This window comes from Gopherus flavomarginatus, chromosome 1 (assembly GCF_025201925.1).
Source record: "Gopherus flavomarginatus isolate rGopFla2 chromosome 1, rGopFla2.mat.asm, whole genome shotgun sequence".
NCBI lineage: Eukaryota > Metazoa > Chordata > Testudines > Testudinidae > Gopherus > Gopherus flavomarginatus.
In genome coordinates, this window is record NC_066617.1 from 109,665,126 (window position 1) to 109,683,496 (window position 18,371).

At 42.2% G+C, this 18,371-nt stretch overlaps 1 protein-coding gene across 1 annotated transcript in view; it reads right to left on the bottom strand.

Moving 5' to 3' along the window:
• The window catches only part of KDM7A (lysine demethylase 7A), a 96,590-nt gene that overhangs the window by 41,701 nt on the left and 36,518 nt on the right, over positions 1-18,371 (bottom strand). The window contains exons 3-9 of the mRNA XM_050945572.1: positions 17,089-17,206; positions 16,020-16,180; positions 9,899-10,040; positions 9,443-9,629; positions 8,677-8,839; positions 6,963-7,050; positions 6,135-6,241 (exon numbers count right to left, since the gene is read on the bottom strand). Of these exons, the coding sequence (XP_050801529.1) occupies positions 6,135-6,241; positions 6,963-7,050; positions 8,677-8,839; positions 9,443-9,629; positions 9,899-10,040; positions 16,020-16,180; positions 17,089-17,206 (966 nt within the window). The remainder of the gene's footprint in view (positions 1-6,134; positions 6,242-6,962; positions 7,051-8,676; positions 8,840-9,442; positions 9,630-9,898; positions 10,041-16,019; positions 16,181-17,088; positions 17,207-18,371) is intronic.

The following is an 18,371-nucleotide window of genomic DNA, read 5'->3' on the forward strand; positions in this document are numbered from 1 at the left end:
GTGTGTCAAAGATCTATGGTGGGGAATCCCCAGCAGTTGAAAATAAGCTGAAGGATTCATGTATCCAGTTCCCACTCTTGGTCGTGAGAGAATCTCATGCTCCATGAGTCCGCAGTGGTGACAGTGCCGGCAGCAGTAGCAGAAGCTGGAAGCTCCGGGCCCTTTAAATTGCTGCCGGAGCCCCATGGTAGTGGTACCAGCAGCTCGGAGTTCAGGGGTTCTAGCAGCAATTTAAAGGGACAGGGGCTCCAGCTGCTGCCGGGAGCTCCGAGCTCTTTTAAATTGCCAGGCCCCAGGGAAGCTGCCCCTTTCAGCCCCCCTCATCAGCGGCCCTGCTAGTATGGTTGGCTGTATACTGGCTCTTACCAATATGCCATACTGGACCAGCTTACTTTCACCTCTGGCTCTAGCAAGTTGATGTGTAGGGTGGATTCAATTAAGGACCATCTGCCCTGTGCTGTATGATTGTGAAGGTATGCTCTCCAACTGATTAGAGATGCATTGGTTGTTAGCATCATGGTCAGCACTGGTTGGAGGAAAGGAACTTTGACACAGATGTTCTTGGGATGTGTCCACTGGAGTAGAGAGTCCTTGACGCTCATCAGCATGGATAAAAGTTTGTGGAGGTTGTGTCTGTGAGGGACATATACTATACGGAGCCATGCCTGAAGACATTGCATATGTAACCATGCATGCTTTACCACAAAAGTGGCTGCTGCCATGTGACCAAGTAGTTAGAGACACGTCCTGGTGAAGATCTAGGGGCAGGCTCATACTTTGGATACAAGATCCACTGTAGTCAAGAATCTGTGAGTTAGAAGGAAGGCTCTCGCTTCTATGGCATATAATTGTGTGCCAATGAACTCCAGATGTTGTACCAGCATTAAAGTAGACTTCGCTAGGTTCACACAGAGGCCTAGATTCATAAAAAGGTCCATTGTCCCCCAGATGGTGCAAAAAGCCTGTTGCGGATGGGGCCTTGAGAAGACAGTCATCTAAGTAGGATGACGCCTTATCTCCTTAGGTAGGCAGCAACTACTGCAAGAACTCTGGTGACTACACAAAGGGCCATCAACAGTCCAAAAGGCATTACCTTGTACTGATGGGCGGGGGCAGTCATGGTGAATCAGAGAAACTGTCTGGAGGCAGAATGTACTGTGATATGGAAAAATAAGTCTTGGAGGTCAGGGGCAGAGAACTAGTCCTCGTGTTCCAGTGCTGGGATAACGGTGGAGGGGGGTAACCATCTTGAAGCGCTGCAGTTTGACAAACTTGTTTAGGTTTCAAAGATCCAGGATCCACCAGATTTCTTCTGGACCAGGTAATAATGGGAGCAGAAACCCTGTCCCCTGTGTTGGAAAGAGACCAGCTCTTGGATCCCAGTTGCAGAAGATGATTTATTTCTTCTTATAGAAGGGGTCCGTAAAAGGGGTCCCTGATGAGAGATGGGGAAGGAGGGTGGCAGGGCGGGATAGATAGGAAAGGGATGAGTATCCTTCCCCGACAATCTCTAGAACTCACTTGTCCAAGGTGATTAGGCTCTATGATGGAAAGAGCAGAGCTAAGCATTCGCCAAACTAATGGGATGTTGAAGATAGTTGGTATGACTGGCACAGGGGGAGGCTTCTTGGGGGCCTCAACCACACCTTCAAATTTGTTGCTTGGCTGGAGGTTTGTATGAGGTAGCCCCTTCAGGAGTGGCCTGTGTGCATTTGGTAGGGGGCTTTTGTTGTTGACGCTGAGTGTCATACTTCTGCAGGGGAGTGTACTGCGGTGGTTGGGATTGCAGGGGAAGATGATACTTTCCCTGACATCTCTTCAACGCAAGCGTGTAAACGTTAGAGAGCAGAGAGTAGCTAGGGAGTCTTTAAGGTAGTGTAGGGAGTAATCCATACGCGCCGCAAATAATTTGGGGCCCTCAAAGGGAAAGTCTTCTACTGTGGTTTGTACCTCCTTAGGAAAGCCTGAGAGGTATAGCCATGATGCCTGCCTCAGGACTACAGCAGTTGCGATGGAGCAGGTGGTGGTATCCACAGAGTCTGAAGAAGCTTATAGGGCTATATGGGCCAGGAGGTGTCCCTCAGATATAAGTGCCTGGCATTGTTCTTTCCTGGCTTCAGGCAGGTCTTGGCAGAGTTCCTCTATCTTGGAGTAGCTGAGTAGTTGTACTTGGCCATAAGAGCTTCATAATTCAATATATGAAATTGGAGCATGGCAGATGAATAAGCCTTGCGTCCAAATAAATCTAATCACTTCGGGTCTCTGTCCTGATGGATCGATCAAGGGTGACATTGCTGTCTTTTTTCTTACACCACATTAACTACTAGGGAATTAGGAGTGAGATGTGATAAATGAAATTCCATCTCTTTTGTGGGAACATAATATTTTTTGTCTGCCATCTGTAGTTCAGAAGGATGGACACTAGAGTCTGCTAGAGCACTTTCATGGGATCGAGAGTGTGTCTCAGATAGATAGGGCAATTTTTGCAGCAGATGATGCGTGCAGGATATTGAGTAGTGTGGTTTATGTTGCTGATCTTTCACTTCTTCCAAAGGAATCTAGAGAGAGACTGCAACTTGCGAAATAATTCTTGAAAGTGTCTGAAGTCATCAGCAACAGAAGAAGATGGGGGCATGACAGCCTCATCAGGGGAAGAAGAGAAATGTTGTCCTGGTGGAGCTTCATCCTCCTTGTCTGGTATCAGGAGAGGTTCAGTCTCTGGTGGTGAGAGACTAATGGAAAAGGCAAAGGTGCAGGCCTCTGGCTCTGCACCATGGAAGGCTTCCCAAATTGTGCCCCATACATGGCCCAAGGGTCCCAACATGGCCAATGTGTTGGGGAGCAGAATGTGGGATTGCATCCACAGTAGTCCATACCAGGGTTGTGCATAGTGAAGGTATCTAGATGAAGTTGTTTGCTCCTGTCTGGAATAAGAAGGAGCGATGGAGCCCTCTTCCTCCTTGTCACTGGGGAAGGGAGATACTGCCCTCAGGGGAGAAAGGGAGCAGTGTCGTGAGTCTGGAGAGGAGTGTGGAAGGCAAGGGAGGTTGTGTCTCCTGAAGTTGGTGTTTTTACTGAAGCAATGTCATATGAGCTGCAGCCAAGTAAAAATGACACTGCTGTGGGGATGAAATGAGGACACATTTTTAATACCTTGGCTTCAGTGTAGGTAGCACAGGCATCCTGCATGTAGTAGTCAAAGCTGAGCTGGCAGAATTCAGCAGGAATCTTGGACTGTGTTGAAACAAGCAGCGCCAAAACAGATTCCTAGTCCTCAAAACACAGGGCCTTGACTCTCACTTCAGCTTCCAGGATAAGTTACAGCAGTTGATTACATCAAAGCTTCAACAGAAAAAATGCCAAGAACTATAGGGTTTTTTTTGAGCAGGGACCTAGTCCTTTATTTACAATGTAAAGCACATACCAGGCTTTGGGGTGCTATAATAATTAGCAAAAGATGAACTAAATCGGTACTTCAGTAAAAGATCAACTAGAAAATGGGAAGGCAAAGGAGTGGAGGTCTGATTATAAACCAAAGTAGAGTTGAGCAGCAATCACTCACAGGACCCCAGTCATAACTCCTTTAGGGAGCTTCCTGTCTGATCGTCACAAAAGACCTGGAAGGTGGAGGCAGTTAGTAACGTGCAACTGATCAGGAAAGTGCAAGTGCAGTCCTTGTGATCTGATCTCCACTACACAGAGGACCATGGAGGTCTAGGAAAAGAGAAATCCTGGGGTCTGTCTCTTGGATCAGAAGGGCAAGAGTTTCCACCCTGAATGGATTCTTGAGCACTCCTCTCAGTCCAGATAATCAGACTCAGCCCTCTCACTTCCCTAGGCTTCAGAGCCTGAGCTCCAACCTGAGCCCCAACTTCAAAAGTGTTATCTACAGCTATTTTTAGAGTGTCAGCGTGAACTCCACTAGCTTGAGTTTGTTGACCAGGGCTGGAAGGCTTGCTGCCACAAGTTGTATACCCATACCTTCAGGGGATAGATAGGCCCAGGGTCAGGTAAAAACTCCCCCATCACCTCCCCCTCCCCCTTTTTTTTTTAATTACCACAAAGAATCAGGAGCAGAAACTAAAGCCTCTATACTGACTGAATGGATGATTGTCCCAAGGGAAAGAGCTTTTGTGATACTGTTCAGGATAATGTTTCTTTTCATTAGGTCTTGAGAGGGGAAACCAGGAAAGGCAGTGAATTGGGATTTTTTTAATCTTTGAAGAAGCCCTTGTTTGAAATGATAGTGGCTCAGGTTTTAAAGATGTTCTTGAGACTCTTAGGGAAGATGATCCTGGGTCAGAAGGATTTGTCTATGGAGAAGATCTATCTGAGACAGTCCCTTGAGGTGGGGTAGGAGAATGTCCTAACCCCAATGGCATGAAAGTAAGACTGATTTCCAGGATGACTGGAAATTCCTGCTGTGGCAAAGTAAATGAAGCTGCCCAAGCATTTCTAGATAGATTTAGTTAGATTTAAGCACTGACCTATCTTTCAAAAATTTTTTACAGTCTCAAAATAATTCACCTTCAAAAGGGAGCCTGAAGATGGTTTTGCTTGGAAGAGGTGAACCAAAACCTGCAGTCACACATTTACTTGTGCTAGGGTGTTAAAGAAGACAGACCTGCCAGAGAACTGATGTCATAAGAACTGCAGATACAGCCTAATATCCTCCTGACAGAAGGAAGCTTTTTCTTAACATCACTCTTTCCAGTTGCAATCCGATTTTTTTTGAGAGTATACAAAGGACTGTTTGATTGATAGGGCGATATGAGTTGACAACAAATGCTACTTCAGCATATAAAGTAATGGAGGAGTATTCAAGGCTTTTCTTAAAACTCTTTCAATCTTGCAGTCCACAAAGTATTGTGAGCATACTGCTTTATCTAATGGGGATGAGATCTTGGGTAAAATTTTCAAAGGAGCCGACATAATTTAGAATTCTAAATCCCACTGCCTCTCAATGGGCTTAGGCTCCTAAATCATTTAGGTGCTTTTGAAAAAAATTTACAGTTTAGCATAAGAGCCAGTCAAAGCTGAAGTTCAAGAAGGGTTAATCAATTCTGAGGACATGAGCAACAGATTCCCATGAAAGGGGAAAATGTCAATGGAAGGGAATAAATGGAAAAAAAAATAGACTTTGTAAAAGTGACACCTTATAAAGAAAGCAAAAAACTTTTAAAATGAATTTGTGCTGGCTATGTCACTAAAAGCGGAGTTCACTGCTTCTACAAGGCAAAGAGACAGTCACCAGAAAAACAGAAAAAACATCTCATGTAAGTTACTTGAGCGCTTTAAAAAGAGTTACATTGGATCAAGAATCTCTTCTCAAACACTGTTACCACAATAAGCACCTCAAGATGATACTGTGAAACCCTGACTTCTTGAAGGAGTCTCTTTGATCAAACTGAACTGAGAATCTCACCAAAACAGACAATAGGAAGAGTTTTACAGAAATAGATAATGCATGATGTTATGTGTCTTAAATGCTTGATCTCTTTGGAAGGTATCTCATGTAGAGGTGATCTAGAGGAGTTGGAACACATTTTACAACCATCAGGCTTAACATGGTCCTTTCAGTCAGCAGGGAACTAATTCTACTATGTTAGGTTTAGCCTTCCCAGTAAGATTGTATTTTCCCAGGATCTTAGATAACCAGTGTGTCCAAACTTAAAACTTAATACTGTTCAGAGAAATGTATTTTCACTGGCCAATTATGCTGCTGGCATCTGGGCTGGGGGGAAGGGCAGGACACATGACAACTGACATTAAGTTTCACTTCAAATACTAAAAAAAATGCCAGAGTAATCAATTTATACACAGACTTCCACAAATGGAGTTTTACTGATAGTCAATCCTCACATGAATATTCAGAATTACCATTTACTGAAAGCAAAAATGATTAGATGAAGAACTGTAACAGTGCAGCATTAGCAAAATCAAAAGAACAGATTTTGGTAAACAAATTATACAAGCTTTTCCCAGTTAGGAACTCAAAGCACGCAAAGACTATGTTCCCCAGCTCACCCAACTTCCCCAGATTACATATTTGTCATGAGATGGAGACCATGACCTTCCCAAGATGAAAGAAAGCCAAGATGCTCAAAATCTTATTAAAACATGAAATTAGTTACCTTTCAAAGTTTCCAGTAAGTTTTTGGCCACAAACCAACAGATGGCTTCAAAGAAAGGGAATTTGAAAAGATCTGGGGTTTTTAGCCTTTTCTCCATTTCATAACACCTAAATAAATAATTTAGAAAGATTACTATACGGGTACATCTTAGAATTAATCAATGCAATATCCAACTCGTTCAATGTTCAGAAAAATAAAACCAACAGGCCATGATAAACAAAACAAAATCAAGTTCCACATAGCCAAACCCCAACAAGACCACAGTCGGACAAGACTGAACTCTGATCTTATCCGATCTCTGACTATCAAGTTTGACTGCTGCACTTGCAAAATTAAAGTTGGCCTTCATAAAACTAGGATACAAACCCAATGTGTAATCTTTTAAAGATGAATTTAATTGGGATTCCACTGTAATAAATAAAACAGTATGTTTAGAAGATAGCGCCACATCTTGGACAACAATTAATATAGCTGTCCTGACAGCAATCCTGACTGAAGGTTGCTCCTTCCATCTCAGAATTTCACACCTGAGTGTGACCAGTTTTAGCATCTCTCTTTTTTGTACTAATCTCCAAAGTAGAGCTTGTTTGATTTTAGGATGGAATTAAATGTGTGCAGAGCATTCATTGGAAACTATGTTGTTCTTATTGAAGTGAAATAGATCAAAGTCTGCTTCTGGCACAAACTAAGAAAGTCAGCAATGTCCATTACCAGACCTTGTCTCCATTTAATCCCATTTAACAAGTATGATGAAAACTATCTATTAAATAGAAGGATGTCCTGCTTGTGGAGGAAAAGGTATAGTCTGAACAGACAGATGACACTAACCTGAGCTGCATGCCAATATTGAGGTTGTGCAAAAAGTTTCCTCCAAAAGCCATACAGTCCTGAGATGTGAGCACAGCATGAATCCAGCCTGAATTGAAAAAAATAAACATGAAACTTAATATGCATCTACACTACAAAATGTTGTACCTGGGTTTGGGCACAAAAATATCAGTTGTGTGTGTATACAAGACCAGAGAGTGACAATTTGCATTTCAGCAAAATACAAGTTAACAGGACATTATCAATCTGAAATCTAGGTTTGTTTGTGTTTTTGGTTTTTTTAAGTTAGTAGTAGTTACAGAAGTTACCCAATCCAAGGGCTTTGTGGTTTTAAAACCACATTCCTATTTAAAAAAACCATTTTCTCTCTCTCTCTCCATTTGCTACGTGAAAAACCCACAAACCCCAGGAAATTGACTTTCATGAAACAGACTATACACAAAGTAATCAAAATAAAAAGAAATAATAATTTCTTGCTAATCTTTCAGTTCATTGTAATCTTAGGTGTCACTTGTAACAAAACAAAATACTTTTGTCTGAATGTTTTATCTAAAAAGTAATTATAGCCCTATTTAAGTATTCAGAAAAGAATTAGAAGGTACTTCCACTAATTATCCTAAACCATAGCCATTATATAATAGCCCAATGAAACTATGATCAAATTAAAACCAAGACTAATAATCACTCTTACACTACTAATTTGTCACGTAATTGAAAGATTCTTCTCATAACACCACAATTTAATATGATGAGCACAGGCCAATAGTATTGTATATCTCTACCTAGCTACTACTGAAGCTCAAATAACTTCAAATATGCACACAAAAGTATATATCTATTGGCTTCTTATCTAAAAGTGGATGTAGTTTAAGTTTGCCTTCAATAGCTTTAATTCAGATAAATAGCATACACTCATTTTCCTCTTCCCACATCATTCAACTCTACAGACGTATATTACTGGTAGAATCAATTCAGCAAAGTTCAGTCAACTATTTCCAGACCTGCTGCTAAATATTAGGCAAACCATTTAATCTCTTCAAGTACTTATCTGTGAGCAGCTTCTAATTTCAGGCTTTGAAGTTCATATTTGTTATTTGCTCCTTGTACAATAATGGCTTTTTGAACTATGTTTAAGTGATGACCTAGAGCATAGCCATTAAACGCTACTTGTCCGAATGCAAGATTCAATTTGAATTGCAAGTCCATTTGTGGACATATTTTGGAGGCTACCTAACAATCAGAGGAAATGTCCATTTGCACCTGGACAGAGAGATAGAAATGGCCAAAATGTTGCATGTCCTTAGAAATATTAGAAGTGACTGTATGCCACATAAGAGGAAACGCATTTTAAATGTTTTGCTGTAGAAATAGCTGGCAAATCTCTATCCATGCTGGAAAAGTTGTCAAACTCTAATCTTGTCTTTTTCTCCTTAAATATTACTATTATGAATCAGGTTAACAAAAACCCAAGTCAATTTCTTAAGAAACTTTCCAACTAGTTAAACATTTTAAAGGACTGATATTTTGCTCTGTTTGGGTATCAATTCCAAGTATTTTTAAGACAGACAGACAGACAGACAGACAGTCTCTTCCTCAAACTTAAGGATATTTCTAAAAATGATACTTTAATGCATATCTTTTGATATCCTGAATTTGCTGGTGATACAATGTAAGTACACAAACTGCTGGGAGGTGAAGGAGGTAAAAATCTTACCTGTAGGAACAAATAAGGTATGTCCTTGTTTCACCACACATTTATAACATTTGTCTACCTTATCCCCAAAATACACTTCACTCTGGGTGACAGAGGAACTCCAAGATTCATAGAGAGCCAGATTTTCATCAGTAGGTTTGATCAAGTAGAAAATCTTCTCACCCTGCACACAAAAAATATCCCATATGAGGAATGGTACAATTTTGGAATCGTTTACATAAACAATATTATTGTTAGGCAAGCCCTGTAAACTAATAGTAATATCCTGTACTTCCATGCGAGTGCCCTACGTTTTCCAACCCTCTATGTCACTCTGGTCTACCAGAAGCTAACTGTGTAGTACATTCCACCCTTTTGAGCTTTGGGGACAAGGAAAGTGCCACATTAAGGAACAATTTATTAGTTCTGGTGGAAGTTGTGTCCAGTCATCCTCGGCTACATGGCTGCTGCAATTCAGAAAGCAGTGTGAGCCAATGTTTGAGAAAGTTCAGTTTGTCATTTCATTCATTTTCTCCTATAAAATGCTTAGGATAGCATCCACCTATCTGCTAGAAAGTGCAGAGATTGGTATTTTCATCTAGGGAGTCAACTTGTACAGAGGACTGAATAACAGTGCAGTCAGTATTCTTCTTCCGCCCCCTTCTCAAACTAACAATTTCATTCAAAATACATGAGGAAATCCCAGAACACAGGTTTCTTTTGTGGCAAGAAGATGTACACAGGACAAAATCATTTTCAAGCACTTAGGAAGAAAGAACCTTCTTACCCACAGAACATGGTACCAGACTGATGTGCCCCCAAAATCAATATGAAAATCAGTGTAGCTGTCCTGAACTCCCATCAAGCAATATTTCTGAACAAAAGGCTTGGGGAAGACGGAGTCATCTGGCCAGTAGTTTTCCACCCAGGAAAGCTTTGTGGCAATGTCAGGGACTTCCACCAATTCAGACATCCTTAAAGAGTAAGTAAATGATGGGTAAGCACAAGTAATGATGAGAGATCTTTAAATGTTTACCTTTCCTAAATCGCTATCAAATTGTAAAAATGTTTACTTCTACATGATTCCATACTGTCCCCAAATCCCAACACAAAATAGTCTACCAGAGACCATTTCATTTATTTTAGAGTACTATTTACTTATACATTTACTCTTTGTTTTAGCAAAATCTACTTTCTGCTTCAAAGGAGTCCAAGTCAAGTTGTCTCAAAGTCATTTACTCACTTTGTGTCTGAAAATTCCAGACTGATCACATTTAATACTTTTGGTCGATCAGGATTCATGAAATACTTAATATAATTATGAAGCTTCATTTTACTGTCTGCCTGCCTTGCCACATCAATTACATCTATCACTTTGTCGCCACCTGTAAAAATAAGAAAATTAACATTTTAACAAGACATATGTTTAATATATTCTGCAAGATACGACAATCCATTTGTACACAAATGAACTCCACTACCCCACCCACCCCAAAACAAAGAGGGTCAAGAGTAAACCAAGATCTTATCTAGATATAATTTGTTACCTTATTTTTAGGTTCAGTTATATTCTTAAATAAACAGTAAGTCACCACTTCTGTGGTTAACCAAAAGGAAATGGAGGAACCTAACATGGACTAGCTGGTTCATATGCTTGGTTTTGCAGCTTCTGTCACTGAAAGGGAGAGAGGGTAGGTGGAAATTATCAAGAATATTATTTATTTGTATATATTTCTATAGCAGTCATCACCACAGTATCCAAGCACTTAACTCAATGTCTACTACAAATTTTCTACAAGCAATAAGGAAGCTTATAACCCTGATCCAGAAAAGGTTTAAGCATATGAATAACTAAGCATGGAGTAATCCCACTGGACTTCTTGCATGCTTAAAATACACACACGCTTAATTCTTTGCAGGATTTGGTCTTATGTCTATGCATTTTCTTCTGAGTACTTGTAGTGATATCTTGTGGACCATTAGAGGGGACGTTGTACTTCTTATCTCTGACAAGTGGGTGGTATCGTTGCAGGGAGCCTGTCAGATTATCTTGGCTGGATCTATGAATGCCTCATTTATGGGGAGCGCAATCTTCATGAGGTTGATGTTTGTAAAATGTCCAAAGGCTTGTGTTGAGACTCTGCAACCTCTTCCAAGGGTATCTTGAGTGAGTAAGGAATCCTTTTAAATCACTCCTGGAATTGTCTAAAGTCATCAGCTACTGTGGGTGGAGGAGGCATGACGGCTTCATCCAGAGAGGATGAAGAGATATTGGTTGGTAGGGTGACTTCCTTATCAAAAAAGTCTCCTTAGAGGGGTCCACCTGCCAAGGATGGAGAGCATCTCAGTCTCTCCCTGTGAGAGCTAGAAGTCCTAGAATAGTGTTGCCTGTATGCAGCCCATGGATCCCAATAAGGCCACTGCAGTGGGAATGGTATTAGTGGTGGCATCCACGGATGTCCATACCACCAATGGGTGTTAACCCTGGAGTGATATGTGGGTTGCTCCTGTGGACCAGGTCTGGTGGTTGCCTGAATGGATGAGAAGTAAATGTCCCCTTCTTCCTTATTCTCCTCCTCACTGGAGAAAGGAGGGGACTATCTGGATGGGGCTGTAGATTGGCACTGTATCAAGAATGCTGGAGTAATATCAGTACCAAGAAGGGGAGATTCCGGTGTTGCAGAAATTGGAAGGTCCTTGTGGAAAAGAAATTGTTGAGGTACCACAAGCATTGGTACCAAGGAGGACGTTTTTGTTGGTGCCGCTGAACTTGTAGTGGTTGTCGGTACTGATCTGGATGTGCTACGCACTAGGTGACTGGTATGTCACGCAGCAGACTACAGCAATGCTAAGCTACCCAATGCCATACATTTAAGTGCTCCATCAGTACCACGGAGGAGGTGGTAAACTTATCTTTGATCACCCTTTTAGGGTCTTTGGCTTTCATGGTACCAGAAGTATTGGAGGATCCTGCCCACTCCAAGGGGCTCAGCAGCACTGTGGTCGGTATTAAGAGTGTTGAATGAGCGGGTTTTTTTTTCCTTTTTAGCTGGTTCCCTGGTAGGGGAGGTTGTTGCCTGCTTTTTGTCCATCTTTTTAGAGGACTTCCTTTCTGAAGGTGGTGGGGAATGTCTGCCGGAGGCTGTCACTGGGACTGGCAAAGACTGGTGTCCTGGGTGCAAAGAGGTCTGGGGGTCAGAAGCCAGGTGCAGTGACTTTTCCATCAGGATAAGTTTCAACTTAAATCCCCTGATTTTCTGGTGCAAGCCTTGAGCTTGTGGCAATGGGGGCACTTCTGAGGTACATGTATCTCGCCCAGACATCAGACACACTGAGAATGTCCATCACTAACCCGGATTGCCTCCCAGTAAGAAAGGCATTGTTTAAATCCCAGGGATCCGGGCATGCCCCTGTCAGTAGCCTTCCCCCAGGTGAAGAAGGTTAAAGGTACACTAAGGATGAAAGAAAATAAACGATGAGAGAGGAGGGTAGCTATAGTTAACTAACTCTACTCTAAAACTATATAAACACTAACTCTCAGAGGTAAACGTGAAGCAAGCAAAGAGGCACTATCATGGACAGCTCAAGGACAGATGAAAAGAAACTGAGGGTGGTTTGTTCGCATAGCGCTATGTAGCCGCCAGGAGTGGCACAAGACAGGGAGAGCACATGCGTGACCCAAACGTGCACTGCCACTGAAATTCTCCGATCACAGGTGCAGACACACACATTCACCTAAAGCGGAGCACACACAGGGACACTCCTTGAAAAAGAACCGGGGAAACTGATGTGCCAAACTGAGTGTGTGGAAGTGTGTGTGTGGGGTGGAGGGTTAGCCCTGGAGTAGCCAGACTTCCAAAATAAAGTCACAGAATTGTTGAAATGCCAGCTATTCTTCCAAGCAACCATGAGCAATCAATAAGGGGACTGAGTAATCAGTATATGGTCAGGTCGTTCAGTATACTGCACACAGTGTATTCTAGTGGAGTCTTAAAATATTGATAGGCACAAAAGTCCTGTTTGTAGTGCATTTCAATATGCTACCAAAAGAACACAAGAGATGATACAAGGCACACAGAAAACTCTTAGCTGTAATATATTTTGCAGCACGTTCCACACTGCAGCTGGCTCAGACTCACTGCCCCATTGAAATACACATTCAGGTGGTCCTGAGATGGTTAGAGACTGCCCAGCAAGCCTGAGGAAAACTAAATGCTCCGGCTGAAGCTATGGTGCTCCCTGAACTTCTCCCCCGCTCCTCCAATGAGCAGAAAAAAAGCTTATAAGGGAAGGATCAGATAAACTGTTGGCTCCTCAGTCTACAGATATAAGAGGTGAAGAGGGAGGAAACTGATCTGACCCTGAGCATTAAGTCTACTCCTGTTCCCTCATCCACCAACTGTGAATATTTCTGCCCTGCAGCTACCTCCCTCCCTCCTCACCTATCTGAAATCTACTGTCTGCTCCTCTCTTTCCCTCTCAGGGTACGTCTACACTACGGGATTATTCCGATTTTACATAAACCGATTTTATAAAACAGATTGTATAAAGTCGAGTGCACGCGGCCACACTAAGCACATTAATTTGGCAGTGTGCGTCCATGGTCCGAGGCTAGCGTCCATTTCCGGAGCATTGCACTGTGGGTAGCTATCCCATAGCTATCCCATAGTTCCTGCAGTCTCCCCCGCCCATTGGAATTCTGGGTTGAGAGCCCAGTGACTGATGGGGCAAAAATCATTGTCGTGGGTGGTTCTGGGTAAATGTCGTCAGTCCTTCCTTTCTCCGGGAAAGTAACGGCAGACAATCATTTTGCGCCCTTTTTCCCTGGCAGACGCCATAGCACGGCAACCATGGAGCCCATTCAGCTTTTTTTTTAAATATACAGTCACCGTATGTGTACTGGATGCCGCGGACAGAGGCGATACTCCAGCGCTACACAGCAGCATTCATATGCTTTTGCATGATAGCAGAGATGGTTACCAATCATTCTGTACCGTCTGCTGCCAGTGTAATCTGGCAATGAGATGACTGTTATCTGTCCTTCTGTGCTCTCTGCTGCTATCATGGGTGCCCCTGGCTGAGATCGGTCGGGGGCACAAAAGCAAAACTGGGAATGACTCTCCGAGTCAATCCCTCCTTTATGGTTCTAAAAATAGAGTCAGTCTTGTCTAGAATATGGGGCAAATGCAATAGAGAAGCAGTGTATCAGAGAGCACAGCTGCTCTGTGTCAGATCCAGCAGAAATGATGAGCTACATGCCATTCACGGGGAGTGCCCCTGCAACAACCCCAACCGTTGCTTCCCTCCTCCCCCAACCTTCCTGGGCTAGCGTGGCAGTGTCCCCCCCATTTGTGTGATGAAGTAATAAAGAATGCAGGAATAAGAAACACTGAGTTTTTAGTGAGATAAAATGAGGGGGAGGCAGCCTCCAGGTGCTATGATAGTCCAGGCAGGACATTAAGCAGTGTAGAGGAGAGGAGCCCAGCATCCCACTGCTATGATAGCCCAGGCAGTACAGAATCTTTTCTTTCCACATGAAAGGGAGGGGGCTGATTGAAGCTTAGCCCCCAGTCGCTATGATGAAGACGGTTACCAGCCGTTCTGTACCATCTACTGGGAATGACTGGGAGTTATTCCTATTTTCACCCAGGCGCCCCTGGCCAGCCTCACCTGAAGCCAGCCAGGAGCACTCACGGGTTCATAAGAAGGACGGTTACCAGTCCTACTGCACTGTCTGCCACCACGGAGGGGAGAGGAGCGGATACTGCTCTTCATTGCTGCAGCATCGCTTCTACCAGCAGCATTCAGTAGACATAGGGTGACACTGAAAGAAGTCAAGAAACGATTTCTTTCCCTTTTCTTTCATGTGTGGGGGGGAGCGAGTAAATTGACTTCCCTGAAGCACGCCGGACAATGTGTTTGAATATACAGGCATTGGGAGCTCAGCCAAGAATGCAAATACTTTTCGGAGACTGCTGCGGACTATGGGATAGCTGGAGTCCTCAGTACCCCCTCCCTCCCTCCATGAGCGTCCGTTTGAGTCTCTGGTTTCCCGTTACACTTGTCACGCAGCACTGTGTAGCCTGTAGATTTTTTTTTCAAACGCTTTGGCATTTCGTTTTCTGTAATGGAGCTCTGATAGAACAGATTTGTCTCCCCATACAGCGGTCAGATCCAGTATCTCCCGTACGGTCCATGCTGGAGCTCTTTTTGGATTTGGGACTGCATTGCCACCCATGCTGATCAGAGCTCCAGGCTGGGCAAACAGGAAATGAAAATCAAAATTTCGCTGGGCTTTTCCTGTTTACCTGGCCACTGCATCCGAGCTGAGATTGCTGTCCAGAGTGGTCAAAATGGTGCACCATGGGATACCGCCCGGAGGCCAATACCATCCATTTGCGGCCACACTAACCCTAATCCGATATGGTAATACCAATTTTAGCGCTACTCCTCTCATCGGGGAGGAGTACAGAAACCGATTTAAAGAGTCCTTTATATTGATATAAAGGGCCTCGTAGTGTGGACGGCTACAGCGTTAAATCGGTTTAACGCTGCTAAAATCAGTTTAAACGCGTAGTGTAGACCAGGCCTCAGGCTGCTCTGCTTCTTGGAGGGGAAGGGGCAGAGAGCAGCAGAGGGTTCCAGAGATGCAGCAGCTGGAAGTCACTGGACTCAAGCTGCAGCTATAACATCCATGTATTAACAGTGTAGATGGGGAGATTGTATTTTGGGGCAGCTTGGAAGGTAGCATCCCTCTCTCCCTAAGTTCACCCCCAACCCCACAGCCACATAAGAAGCCCAGGCAAGGACCTTCTCCCCAATACCCCAGACATCCTAGGGACATCCTCACATATGCAAAAGCTTTGTTGTGCAATGCACCATCAGCAACAGATGATTGGTAAATGTAAAACCCTTTAAAAGACGTTCTCACTGTGCGACAAACCATTTTTAAAATTTGTAACGAAGTCTCCCAACCCCACTATTAGAGTACAGATTGCAAAACTAGCTTATCTGATTCACAGTGTAAGAAAACATCCTCAAAAACCATTACAATCTGTTGCTTATGGTGTGTTGCAGAACAAAATACAGCTGTTCAACATTTCAGTCAGCACACATTTTGATAACTTGTGCCACAGGTTGCCAGGTGTGAATGTTGACAGCTACGGGCATACAGTTGTCACATGCATACCATAAACAAAATTCAAATTGGTAGGTCTAATTTACCCTTGCCATCCTTCTGGTAAGAATTGTTCAATTTAGATTAGGCATATAGTATCCTTTAATTGTTGTAACAGTGCAAATATTTATTGCATATAATTCACTCTACACTGAAGCATTCACACATATTCCAGGAAGTCCCTTACCTACATAGCGTTCCACATCCAAAACGGAGAAAGTAGGGGGAGGGAGTCTGAGCCCAAGACCATCTAATTTAGGAACCATAATAGGGACATCAAACCCATGTTTCTCCAGGTATCTTTGCGTCAGCTGGCTGCCATGCATTTTCAAAATGATTTCGTCAGCACTGGGGGGAGGGGGAAGAAATCAAAACATTAGCACTGAAAAAACAGTAAACTTGTTTGAAAGAGAAATTAACAAAAGCTTTGTTAGATTTCAAGTAAACATCTTATTGAAGTTACATAGCTAATATAAATCAAATTAAAATATGTGGATACAATTGTATTAAATTAAGCACTCAACGTAAAGGCAAGCCTGCTGATTACATTTAATGAAACTAAAAGACAACAAATTTAAAACCAAATCAAGGAAGTACATGTATAATTAATCTGGGGAACTCTGCCATAAAATGTCATTGAAGCCAAGAGTTTAGGAGGATTCAAAAAAAAGTCACTTATATGGATAAGGACAACATATTGATATAACAGAATAAAAAGCATTTTCTTTTCAAAGAGATATAAGTCATCATGCTTTAGAGAGTAAGCCAACCCTTAACTGCTGGAATAAAGAAGAAATTTCTTTTATGACCAAGTTATTACATAACTGTGCACCAGGGGATCTCCTTCACCTTCTTCTTAAGCATCTGGAACTAGATAAACCACTGTTCCAATGTTTGTGGTCTACATTAGAGAGAGAAAATGGGAAGTGATTTCTGAGTCTCTTGTTTCCTGGACCAGACGGGCTGAAAATGCTAAGAGGCAACCCACCTAATAATATTGGTTGGTAGTGATAGACTCGAGGAAATTACATCCATGTGTAGTAATTTGATTGATGGATGCTACAACAAGGTGCCTTGAAGGCAAATATATGGATATGAAACGCTGGATGAAAAAAAATTAGATCTCAGACACGTAAGAAGGATTTTTTGTGACAGTGGTGTTTTTGTGGAGGCACGTTAGGAAGACATTTTAGACATGATCAATACCCAAGGTTTTCCCTCTTTTTATGATTTGACTTCTAAGCAAGTTTCCATACCTTGGGAATGAGCGAGCCCGCAGTTGTTTAACAAAAGTCCGTGTTCCAGCTTGGACTGGTTTGGAACCATCATCAAACTCTGTGTAGTCATGTCTGTGCCAGTTCCTCCTCTTCTTCACTAGATTTTTTTTTTTAAAAGGATTAAACTTAAAATTAGTCAGTGTTGATGGCATGGGTCAGACTGGCTGATGTTCCATCAGTGAGCCAACCATGTTAATTAGACAGACAGTCTATTTTTAATTCAGTTGACTTCATCTCTTGCATAAAACAAAGTCGTCTTTAAAATATTATGATGGTAATAACAAAATATTAATCCTTTGCATTTCTATAGCTCCTTCCATCTGGGAATCTCGAAGCAGTGTCTGAATAATGATTTAAGATTCAACACTCCTGTAATAAGGGAATAGAAACACTGACAGCCTGAAACTTGCCCAGAAAACTAAAGAGGAAGCCTACAGAAGAGCCAGAAATAGAATTTGAGGTTTCCTAATGCTCAGTCCTACATTTTAACCACAAGATCATCCTACATCTTTAAGATGAGCTAAATTATTACTTAATATTTATATTACTATAGAGCAATACATCCCAATAATCCTGAGTGGGGTTTCCTATGTGTTAGCAGTTGTATAAACATGAAAATCTAGTCTTTGGCTACTATTAAAATGACTTCTTTTTGGTTACTCCACCCTCACCCACTAATTGTATCCCTCACCCTATTGGTTTGCCCCATCCACTGTTTACATCTTGTCTTTTAGTTTGTAAGCTCTTTTGGGTAGGGACTGTTATTTATTATGTTTGTACAGTGCCTAGCACAAGGGGTCCCGACCTGACTGAAACATTTAAGTGCAACTGCAACATACGATCATCAAGCTCCAGGTGGATGATTTTATATTAATAAAAACAAAAGGATAAATAGGTGTTCCTTTATGGTTTTGGGCAATTGACTTTGGTTCTCTTCTATTAGCTACATGGTACATTCATACAAAGGCTTTAGACATCTAGAGCTAAACACAAATGTAAAACTAGAAGTCCTCATACAAATTGCTTTGCCAGTTGCACCATTACAAATCAGATACGTTACTGAAAAAAATACACAGTCACAAAGGAATTATATGCAGTCTCCTACGTCCCTTTTTTTTTGTTTTAAGAGAATTGAAAAACTGACAAAATTTACTTAATCTTAAAAGCTTCCCCATTTAACATAAAATGATTGAATATCACCTGTCCTCAAACCCATTTAATCTTTTCACGCCTTACTCTTAATTGCTATCAACCACTTGGCA